The sequence below is a fragment of the Lampris incognitus genome, chromosome 2 (assembly GCF_029633865.1).
Source record: "Lampris incognitus isolate fLamInc1 chromosome 2, fLamInc1.hap2, whole genome shotgun sequence".
In the NCBI taxonomy this organism is placed as follows: domain Eukaryota; kingdom Metazoa; phylum Chordata; class Actinopteri; order Lampriformes; family Lampridae; genus Lampris; species Lampris incognitus.
Window position 1 is genome coordinate 123210489 of NC_079212.1, and position 12150 is coordinate 123222638.

General features: G+C 45.1%; 1 protein-coding gene across 1 annotated transcript in view; it reads right to left on the bottom strand.

Annotated features, from left to right (window-relative positions):
• The window catches only part of LOC130131836 (transcription factor SOX-13-like), a 40381-nt gene that overhangs the window by 13231 nt on the left and 15000 nt on the right, over positions 1 to 12150 (bottom strand). Inside the window, 8 exon segments of the mRNA XM_056301618.1 lie at positions 1521 to 1632; positions 3327 to 3395; positions 6735 to 6893; positions 6895 to 6908; positions 8669 to 8707; positions 8710 to 8754; positions 9583 to 9613; positions 9872 to 10085. Coding sequence (XP_056157593.1) covers positions 1521 to 1632; positions 3327 to 3395; positions 6735 to 6893; positions 6895 to 6908; positions 8669 to 8707; positions 8710 to 8754; positions 9583 to 9613; positions 9872 to 10084 — 682 coding nt within the window. The 5' untranslated portion in view covers position 10085.

Below are 12150 nucleotides of genomic sequence, written 5' to 3' on the forward strand. Positions count from 1 at the left end.
CCTGTGTGGGAGGTACTATGTGCTGCATTGTACACCTGAGGCCTTGACCTCTGCCTAATACACGCTCACTTTTCGTTTTATGTAAAGCAAACGTCGAGATGGAGCATGATTCTGCTCAGCTCTCTCTAAAGATGTCGAGGACTTGGTTTTAAAGAGACACACTTCAAGCAACAGCAAAATAAGGACCAACTATAGTATTTCAGTATAAATTGCGATAATAACACAAGAAGGTGGATGGGACAAATCTCCGTAAGCACCATTGTCTCTCTGTGAAACCAACAAAAGGTAAAATAAGGAGGAGGCCCAGTATACACAGTGGTGCTAATGCTCCATCAAAGCAAACCTCTGAATCAAAAGCTCCCGATCACTGGCGAAGCGTTCAGTGATTTCTGTCAAATCAAATGAATGGTGACTTTGGTGAACAATTGGGTGTCCTTGACAACACGTTAGGTAAGGATGGGCATTAAAAGAACTGACGAAGGCTCACTGTTTCAGATCAAAATGGCTAATGGAGAGTTGAGTGAGTATTGATGGAGAAGGGAGTGGCGACAGCTAAAGAAAGCTGACGATATATTAGGTGATGATGGCACATGGACCATACTTTACTGTTAAGTCTTGCAGTCAAATGGTGAATTTAACATTTGATATGAGCTCCTGTGTCCCGGGTCTCTTAAAAAAACAAGCGTGAATCATATCATAGATGCTAGGCACAACTCTTGTGTGACTTTGCTGTGGTCGGAATAATTCATTTATCATTCCATTCACTGGGCTTTGTATACACCTTAATCAGATTCCTTCAAGTGCATTAAGTAGGGCACATGTGTTTGACACTCCATCTTCAGCTGCAATGCAGCATTTTTTCCTCCCTTTTTCTTCCGATTGTACTTGGCCAATTACCCCACTCTTCTGAGCCATCCTAGTTGCTGCTACACCCCCTCTGCTGATCCGGGGAGGGCTGCAGACTACCACATGACTCCCCCGACACATGTGGAGTCGCCTAGCCACTTCTTTTCACCTGACAGTGAAGAGTTTCACCAGGGGGACATAGCACATGGGAGGATCATGTTATTCCCCCAGTTCCCCCTACCCCCCTTAACATGGGTCCTGACTGACCAGAGGAGGCGCTAGTGCAGCGACGAGGATACATACCCACATCCGGCTTCACCCACAGACAAGGCCAATTGTGTCTGTAGGGACACCTGACCAAGCCGGAGGCAAAACGGGGATTCGAACTGGCTATCCCCATGTTGGTAGGCAATGGAATAAACTGCTATGCTACCCGGACGCCCACAACGTGGCAAACTTTGAGGGCGACAAATAGCGAATGAATTTTCCAGTCAGAACTTGAACTAAATGGAGGGAAGTGAATATAGTGCACTATATCGAAATTAAAGGGGTATATTTTGGGCACAGCATAAATGTCAGTTGGTGCATGAGTGAGTTGAAATCCAGGTTTATGTGCTGCTTTGCATCTAAAGATTTCTTTCGCTGGGATGTTTGGGGCACGGTAGGTAGCTGACCTGGCTTGCAGGGGATTGGCTGCAGGGGAAGGGTCATCTGGGGGTCAGAGGTGACCGGGAGGGGATGGGTATTGGCGTGGAAAGCTGGAATCATCACATAGGGCATGTTCACCTGCTGGGACAAGGCAGGATATAGCCAACTTAAATACATCCTGTCTTAAGTATAAATAATAAATATGTGAGTAATGCATAATTCATTTACAGGGGCAGCACTGAACAGATGCAAAAAACAAAAAAAAAAGTTACCCCTCATTTGTCTGAAATGTCAGGACTTGTTATCCAACACCACAACTTCTCTGACAGAGCCCAGTACTGGGTGGTATGAATGTGATATGAATTCCTTGGTGAAATTACACTAAATAAAAGACTGCCGTGTTATTTCCAGTAGAATAAATGGCTTGTTTGTTTTGAATAACAAAAATTTCATAATTCATTTATCACGCCAATAAGACTTACTGCGTCTGCATTTTATCATGCAGACATTTGTCTGTAGTGAACAACTGGACAAAAAGGAAAAAATAACATTCACATTGTCTAATTCGCAGTAATAACAGAGCCCACAGCACCATTCAAACACATCATTTTGCCAGCAAAATCTTGCTCTATAATTTAAAATGGCAAGGTTAAGCTTTAGCAATACAATTCCTGAGTTTGTGGTAATTTTGATAATAATTCGTCCTTGGTTTATATGTTTAGTGTATATCATTCATGTCTGACATCTCCACTGAGGGAGAGCAACTTACGTGGAGCTTCGTCTCTCGTCACTTCAGCCACGGAGTCAAAATAAAAGACCAGCCGATTCTCTGGCTGCATGTACACACATGCTTCACTTTTTAAGTGACACGAGATAGCTGTATGTGTTTCATTCTCCTGTACATTACACATCTAGTAGATTCTGCCCCTGGCAGTGGTTAAGCAGACCATGCTTTTTGGCTGCTCGGAAAATGCTGCGGTAAACTGGGAAGAGAGCTAAAGATTATTTTCCTGTCCATTTCCTTTTATATTTTTTTTATTTTTTTGGATTTCTCCCCCCTTTTCTCCTCAGTTTTACCCGGCCAATTACCTCACTCTTCCGAGCCATCCCGGTCACTGTTCCACCCCCTCTGCCGATCCGGGGAGGGCTGCAGACTACCACGTGCCTCCTCTGATACACGTGGAGTTGCCAGCCGCTTCTTTTCACTTGACAGTGAGGAGTTTCCCCAGGAGGATGTAGCACGTGGGAGGATCATTCCCCTCAGTTCTCCCTCCTCCCTGAACAGGTGCCCCAACCGACCAGAGGAGGCGCTAGTGCAGTGACCAGGACACATACCCATATCCAGTTTCCCACCCACAGACATGGCCAACTGTGTCTGTAGGGACGCCCGACCAAGCCGGAGGTAACACGGGGATTCGAACCGGAGATCCCCGTGTAGGTAGGCAGTGGAAAAGACCGCTGAGCTACCTGGACGTCCCCATCCTTTTCCTTTTATTCTCATGTATTCACACCACTTTGGAGAAATGTCAAAACCTGTTGGGATCTGTCTTACAAAAGCCGTCACGACCTTGAAGAACTTGATGTTTTACTCGGGTAATAGTGCCCCAGCTACATCTGTCATCTACAGCATCCCTGACATACCGACCATCACGTTATTATTGCTTCTCTTAAGAAACAGGAGGATACAAGAATTATAACAACACTCTGTCTGATGTCATCTTTCAAAATGAGTGCGTGTGGGCTTTTGGACTCCCAAAACGACCGGCACCGGGTGATGCTGACATTGACATCTGAAGACGGGCCCAGATGGTCCCTACCGCAGATTGACTGACCTGGATCTGTTGCTGAAGCAGGTTGATCTTGTGCTGCTGCTGGATCAGCTGCTGCTGCTGCTTGGCTATCTGGAACACAACACAGGCTCCATCTCAGATGCCACCCTAATAGACCCCATCCAACAGCCCATTTCCCCTTGTCCCACCCCTTTTTTCTGCCACCATACTTTTTGTCTTTGTCTGCGCTCGGTGACATCCTCAGCCAAATAACACGACAAATAACACGACTCGAAAGTGTCGAAAAATGCGTACGCAAAAGTTGATATTTGCACACCAGCAATGGCAACCACAGCTACAGCGGTTACATTTAGGGTGTTGTACGCGGCGCTCTTTTGGGTGACCCTCGGCCTCGGATGTGGCACACAGCTCAGGGTAATGAGGGTACACGGCCCACACAAAACTATGTCAAAAACAGGAAAGCAGGAGAAAGAAAGAGGAAGAGCAGGTAGAACACAGGAGATGGAAAGTTGCCTGGAAAGGTTGGAGAGCGAGAGCAGTGAACCCAAAGAAAAGGTGTGGCAATACAATACAATTAACAATACAAACAACTTTATTAATCCTGCTAGGGACAATTTGTTTGGAGCAGCCTCTGCACAAACCACAGTAGCAAACAAACAAATAACACAAACGATAAATAATAAAACTATAGGGAGCTAAATGTGGAATAAAATCTATAAGATCAATAAGTAATTAATAATATTAATAAGGCTAGTTGCATGCAATAAATAGTACAATAGTAAACAGAATAAAATGATCAGATAAATAAAATTTAAAAAAAACACTATGCAGCATTTAGTAGTCAAATTGCATTGTGAATGAACGATCTGGAATAACAGTTATGTTTTACAAGCAGGTAAAACATAACGACGCCCCGATGGAAACAGAGAAAATTCACTTGCAAGAACTTGTCCCGTAGAAGCCAAAATACCTGCTGGTTTCTGGGGGATTTGTTGGTTGTAAAAATAATTTAGATCTCTTCTTTCACTCTGGTGATCTTAGAACAGATTTTACCAACGCTGTTCAGGCTGTTTCTGTCTTTTTCCATGAGGCTGTGTAACCAGCATATGAAAGAAAAACTCAGCAGACTCTCAGTAAAAGGCTGATAAAAGCCACGGAGGAGGCCATGGTTGCACTGAAACTTGAATAAAGCTAATGATGAACCTGCAATTACTAACATTGTTTTTATCCCCCCGTCGAGGGGATTATGCATTGTGTGTGTGTGTGTGACTGTGTGTGTGTGTGTGTGTCCACAGCTAATCTCGCAAGCTACTATACCTATAAGCCTACATTTTTTTTTGAGCAGTTATGAGTGTATGATGAAGAACCTCTCGTGGTTGCAGTGATTCAAAACCTTCGAAAAATGTTTGTTCTCGCTATCGCCGTTCCCTCTCCTCATTCACTCTTTAGCCCACTCAACCAGCGCTGCTTTCTGTCGCTGCCCGATCGAACTCAACCATGTGCATGCATGACTCACATCTATAGTTGGCTCAGATCGGGGAGCAACATGATCAAAAGTTATTAAAGAAAGTTTTAAAGGAACAACCTCCTCTACATTACAGTCAAAACAGGAAGTGTTGCATATTCTTATCGCTGCCCGATCTGAGTCAAGCGTAGATGTAAACTGCACATGCACGAGTGTAAACAGTTTACCAAGCTTTATTCTAGCAATCCATCCATTATCCAAACCGCTTATCCTGCTCTCAGGGATGCTGGAGCCTATCCCAGCAGTCACTGGGCAGCAGGCGGGGAGACACCCTGGACAGGCCAGCAGGCCATCACAGGGCCCACACACACACACACACACATATTCATACCTAGGGACAATTTAGTATGGCCAATTCCCCTGAATTGCATGACTTTGGACTCTGGGAGGAAACCGGAGCCCCCAGAGGAAATCCAAGCAGACATGGGGACAACGTGCAAACTCCACACAGAGGACGACCCAGGACGAGTTGGACTACCCGGGGCTTGAACCCAGGACCTTCTTGCTGTGAGGCGACCGCACTAACCACTGTGCCACCGTGCCGCCTCTGAGCTTTATGATATTGTGAATATAAAGACGGGGTTAGGGTCAGACCAAAATGGCTGCATAGCAAACCTTTTCTTTTTGGAAAGTGCAAGCTCATAGTAGACTTGCTTGCATTTGTGTGAGGGTCCACCTCGGAGGCTGCACATCCACAGACTGACAGGCGACATTTTTTATTAGATAGATTTTTTTAGCTTGAGCATTGCACATTAACCTTTTTTCCCCCATATTCCCTGTTCAGTTGACTTGTGCGCTGTGCAAAAGTCTATAATGGCAGGAAAAACACTATTTTTTTCTCTCCGTGTGTGTGTGTGTATCTTTCTGCTGCTAATCTCCCATACTACTGGGCCTGTCAGACAAATGTTTTTTTCTGCACAGTTATGACTGTATGATCAAGGACCTTTCATGGTTGCGGCAATTCAAAACCTTGGTAAAACCTGTTTTAGACCGCAATTGAGTGCTAGCTCCTCAGCTGGTTTGTTGCCAAGTCCTAGCACCGGAGAAGGAGAGATACACCTGGCAGAGATCTGCACAGTGCACTCTTTTAGTTTATTTATTTATCTAGCCAGTAAACATTACAATTGCTGTCTTTTGTTATCTTAAACCATTAAGTATGTATTCATCGGAAACTCATATTACCATTTACAGCCTTTACAATTTTATTCATCGATTTTACTTTTAATTATTGTCGGTTGTGGACATCAATCTGTTTGACCCTTTGCCAACTTAAGCATGAAACAAGACAGGTGTTGGTAAAAGGGTAGGAGAATAATCATTTATTTCACATATGGTAATTCAATAGTTCTTATTCTCATTCCATGATGAGAATGAAAACAGGCCTAAATGTGAAAACAATCTCAATCTAAACCTCATTTTTAATGGAGAAGATGAGAGTTGACGCACGCGTTGGCCATCGAGAATGGAAATTGATGCCGCGATCTGACACAATGTAATGCCCGACCCAACGCAGGCGGGGGAACACCTTTCATTGATTGCAAGGGACTGAAAAGGCAACAGTCAACAACGCTCATTGCTCAGTGGCTTCAGTGGAAGCTGGGAGTAGGCGTAGTCATCTGCACCATTTCTTTCAAACTCTAAGCTGCGGCCACTGGACACACCCTTCTGAGCTCAAGTCAGACTAAAGACAAAAATTGTACCTTCTTCTTTATTCCTGTGAAAAACAACAGTATTCTAAAATGGAGCCACAGCTCCGTTATAAAAAAACAACAACAATAAACAGAGCTGCTAGCCTTAAAAAAAAAAAATCACCCCTAGTCTACAAGACCCAGCCAAGCTTTCGAGTTGCGTACTTCTGATCAGGGTTCGAACACAGCCCCAACCCTGAGGCCGTGATTCATCTTGTGGTTCTCACATTACCGTACCTGCTCCTGCTGCTGCCGGGCCAGCTCCATCTGCTGCTGCTGTTTCTCCAAGAGCAGCGCGGCCATATTCCTCTGCTCTGAGTGTGCCCCCAGAAGCTGCTCCCTCAAACCACTCAGCTGGTTTATCATCAGCAACAGCTGGAGCTCCTTCTCTGCTAGAGGACTCCGGGGTACCTGACACGAAACACGATGGAATCGGTTGATTGGTGCAAACTTAATCACATAGACAGCATGGGACAGTCAAAGAGACTCCAAAAAGTGGGAAAGGAGAGAAAGTGAAATTTTCTTTTTGTTTAGAGCCGCAGATTTTTTTTTACTTTGCTTTCCGAGCATTTACATGTCACTTTGGATGATTTCATGGTCAGTGTTGTTGTGGTTACTCCACAAAAAGTAAAAAAATACATGCTCAAAAAATATGCAATACAACCAATTATACAAGAGAGAATAAAGTCGAATAAGTAAAGCCCTTGAGGCAAATTTGTAATTTGTGATATTGGGCTATACAAATAAAATTGACTGGACTTGACAATAGTTTTCCATACACAGAGGACAGTGTTCTGCAGCCATTGCCTCGGCAGTGGCAACCTAAGGCAATGAAGAAAAAAGTCAATAAAAAGGTAGGCTTACATAAATAAATAGGAAATTATTTGCAATGATGATAATAATAGTGATAGTGATAATGGCTAGTAATAATAGCGCTGTTGATATTGTTGTAGCTATTTCTAAATTAAATATTGCTGCACAGCACATGCAGTATGGTTAACCTAAGCTTAATTAAGCTTGTTAACATGTTGAAGAAGGGCGCAGGTAATGAGCTGGAGCACTCAAAAATAGCCACAAAGGTGGAGGCTGCAAGCTCCTCTGAGAGCACAGAGCCATCTAATACTGGCACAGTCGACCAGACTGAATCGGCAGTTTCTCTCCGATCTCGATAGACACAACTGCGCAACAAGCAGAAAGAAAAGGCAGTATCACCATAGTTTGTTAAATTTCAGGAGGTTAGTATTTATCAAACTGTATCTGTGTGCAAATTAAATATGAAGAACAAACGAGTTATCTGCAGCGCAGAGGCAGAGGAGTTGTTGGAACAGCGGCAACAGCAAGAGTAGCTCTAAAATGCCAACTGGGGGGGGGGTCCATTTTTTTGCCGATTTTATGTATTTGCTCCTCAGAACCACCGTTATGTGTGTATGTGTGTGTGTGTGTGTGTGTGTGTGTGTGTGTGTGTGTGTGTGTATGTGTGTACACATCTCTTTTTTTGGGGGGGGGGGTTCCCCTTTTTTCTCCCCAGTTGTATCTGGCCAATTACCCCACGCTTCTGAGCCATCCCGGTCGTTACTTCACCCCCTCTTCCAATCCGGGGAGGGCTGCAGACTACCACATGCCTCCTCCGATACGTGTGGAGTCGCCAGCCACTTCTTTCCACCCGACAGCGAGGAGTTTCTCCAGGGGGACATAGTGCGTGGTAGGATCACACTATTCCCCCCAGTTCCCCCCTCCCCCCTGAACAGGCCCCCTGACCTACAGAGGAAGCCCTAGTGCAGCAATCAGGACACATACCCACATCTGGCTTCCACCCGCAGACCACGGCCAATTGTGTCAGTAGGGATGCCGACCAAGCTGGAGGTTAACACAGGGATTCGAACCAGCAATCCCCATGTTGGTAGGCAACGGAATAGACAACCACGTACATATCTCTAAGATCAACAAAACTAGTTAGATGTGCAGTGCATTGTCTTTTCCTCCCATGCTGCAAGACATCGCAGCATGTCCCCGGCATTAGTAAGCGCCTCACCTTCCAACTTTGTTCTCGGCAGCGGCGGGACTTTGCAAATAGCTGCAGAATATTAGGCGAGACATGACAGACACGTGTAAGAAAAAGACATGTGGAGGTGGAATGTTTGGATAAAGGACAGTGGAGGCTGAGAGTTTACCTTTGAGTTGTCCTGCCCCCACACAGCTTTTATCCAGAGCTTTTCCTCCAGTCGGCATTTCAGCAGCTTCTCAATGGTCGGCATTACTGTGGGCAGCACACAACAAAATACTCAGTTCCAAGCACACCGGCCTGTGCTAGCTGTTGTGAAATAATGCATTTTATCAAATATAAACTCCCGACACAAAAAGTACTTTCTTAGCTTCTCCTGTGTCTCCCTAATGTTGTTGATTGAAGTAGACATTTGAGGTGCACAAGGGTAGAGGTTGTTTCATCCGTCTGAGAGGAGGTTGAGTGTTTGAGTGGATCAATATTTGGACTTAGTGCATTTCAAGGTCAGGTAGTAGGTGAGAATTTGAGAGCAAGACTCTTAAACAAAAGACCTGAAAAGAGCTCCCCGGGAAAGGCGAGGCGCTGCGGCCGGTGAAAGACTTGAGGGCATAGAGAGTCTCGGGAGAGGCTCCAACGGCTTTTATCCACATATGAAGTGTTAAATAAACAAAAAAAACCCATTCCCTCAGCACATTTAGGAGCTAAAACATCACCCTCACTTCTTAATACAATCTGCAGTTCCTATTGATTTTCAGTAGACTGCATTGTGTAATGCTGAATCGTGACAGAACGCTGTGTACTCAAATACACAAAATATACAGCTGTTGAAGTTTTGAGGGAGTATGTGCAAACGCTTTTACCTGTGTGCATGTGTGCGTGTGTGCGTGTGTGCGTGTGTGTGTGAGTGTGTGTGTGTGTGTGTGGTGTGCATGAGGTAGAGAGAGAAAGACTGACATTGAAAAAAATCAACTCAACACAAAGAAGCAAGAGTGTGTATGAGATACACAGTGGTGCACAGACCAGCCTCATGGCCTTACCTTCATTGAGGATGGGTTGTCCACCTGGTCGTCTGTGGGGCCCTGCCTTCATTCAGCTCCTTACCTGGGGAGCCCTCCTGTCAGGAGACAGACAGAGGCCAATATTGACAACACTCATTTCACGGCTCTAGTAAAAAATAAATAGACAAATAAATGAACTTTCGACCAACTCTACTTTCTCACCACAATGAGAAAGCCACTTTGTTTTGTCATTGTGCATGTTTGGTTACAATGAATATGTCTTCTGCATTCAACCCATCCTATCGTATAGAGGCACTGGGTAGATGCAGCACCCGGGGACCAACTCCACTTCTTCTCTCCTACCGCGGTCTTACCGAAGGGGAACGGGAGAGGGGTGGGGTGAGCTGGCGGACCTCCACCGGCTGATTTCCTGGCCAATCTCGCGAAAGGGATGTTTTAGCTGGTTCAACACTGGTAATGGCGCCGCACCCTTCGCCAGGCTCCTCTTTTTCCAATTTAACACCGACACCCATGCTGACATCCCCGTTGGCATAGAGATGCAGCGCTGGGGGGCTGGGTTCAACCATTCTAGAGAGAGAGAGAGAAGAGAGAGAGAGAGAGAGAGAGAGAGAGAGATGAGAGAGAGAGAGAGAGAGAGGAAGAGAGGAGAGAGAGAGATGAGAGAGAGAGGTTTCAGGTGAATAACTGGTGTTACTTAGTTACACACAGAAGACAAAGGGCCTGCAGTTCTTATAATTATGAAACAAGAAAAAAATAAACAACATGACTGGTTTTGTGTGTGAGTGCATGTGTGTGTGTTGTGTGTGTGCGTGTGTGTGTGCCTGTGTACCTATAACTAGTACATTGGTTTTGAATGAAAAATTTAGCAGGCGTATGTCAGCACGGTCTAGGAGAGATGAGAGGGAACATATAAAAGCAGCGAGAGAGCTGCCTGCACAGTGCAAATACCCAAGGTGTGGGAACATCGCGAAGGCTCAAGCTGGATGGTAAATGTGTTGGCATGGTTGCAAAAGGTCAAGGGTTATGCCATAGCCAGGCCTTTTCCAATAATAGAAGAGTTTATGTTGTCTATGTTTAAGTAGGGTTGTACTACTCTCAAATGGACCACATATGCAAGTCCATATTTTTGAAGGTCTCGGTCTCATCTCGAACGTCACAGCGTAATGACTCAGACTCGACTCGGTCTCGGACAGTGTGAACTAGTGATCTTTTTTCAAGACCAGTTGAGTACGAGACTTCAATTGACTTTTTTTTTTTACATATTTGAAATAAAAGTCAAACTTCCCCTGAGGAGATCCATGATGTGTAATCTATCTTTTTTATTATCATTAATATATGACTCTGAAACATTGAAAAATTGGAGTCTGAAGCGTTCCCTCCGTGGCGAAGGGGAGGAAAAGCTTTAGTAAATATTACAGTGTGGTGAAATTTTGACTTATGCTATGACGATAGACTACTACAGTTAACCATGTTTAACTTTTGGCCCCGATGGTGTTGAATGAGACTCACCACACAAATTCTTGACTTGACTTAGACTCGACTCACACACACCCCTCCCCCTTAAAGACTTCTTCTGTAATTGGTCCTGTCTTGGGTGGTCTTGACTAAAAGGCTACAGTATGTATATATAATATGTGTGCATTTTTGTGTGTTTGTACAGGTTTGCAACTATTTGAGAGAGAGAACGAAAATGGGTTAGAGGACAGAGAGACATACAACACCTGAGAGAGATGGGGTGGGGGGTGGGGATTGGTGTTGGGGGGGGTGTGAAACAAGGGGGAGGTTGAGTGAGAAAGGCTGAACCACGGTGAACTTGGACAAATCAACTTGGGGCTGTTTTCTTTTTTTCCCAGCTCTGCTGCAGGGAGGAAAGAAAAACACGGCAGACAGCAGAACAAAACAAACAGAACACACAAGGGCAAAAAGTGCACATATATATAAAGAGGGAGAAAAAAAGCCATTGTTAGCGCCGGGGAAGCAAAGAAGCCAGGACAATGGGGGGAGAGATTGACAAAAGCTGTGGGCCGCAGGAAACAGCGCAGATAACAATGCCAGCGGAATGTGCCGACCAACTCAGGAACATGGGGAAAAAATGCGGAGCGCCACCATTCTGCCTGGTGCATAATGATTAGAGTCCCACCGCCTCCACCCCAACCCCCCGCTATCGCATTCTGTGTTTCAACACAAAGCCACCTGTCTGCCAGGGTCCAAGGCTTTAACCTGCATCAAACTGTGTGTACATCCACTGCCTGTGTTTGTGCGTTCTCAACTATGAATCCAGAAACCCCATCTGCACGGCTGACGGTGACCAAAAATCTCTGAGCTGCATATTTACTGGTGCACTGTGGGGCTTGATGCATGCTAAATAATCCAGGTGTAGAAATCCCAGCAAGTTGAACGGGGGTGTGCACATCCTCGATGGTGAGGAATGCTGGTTTTAATGGAGAGTCAAAGAGGCCAACTAGCGTGAATAGGGAATGACCATCCCTGAACCGAGGAGGGGGGGGTAAGAGTACATCTGTCACCATCTTACGATGCTGTGATTGCAGCTATCCCCCGATCCTCTATGAATAGTACACGTGGCCATTGTAACTCGATTAACGGTCACAGTAATTTGCATATGAAACCTGTG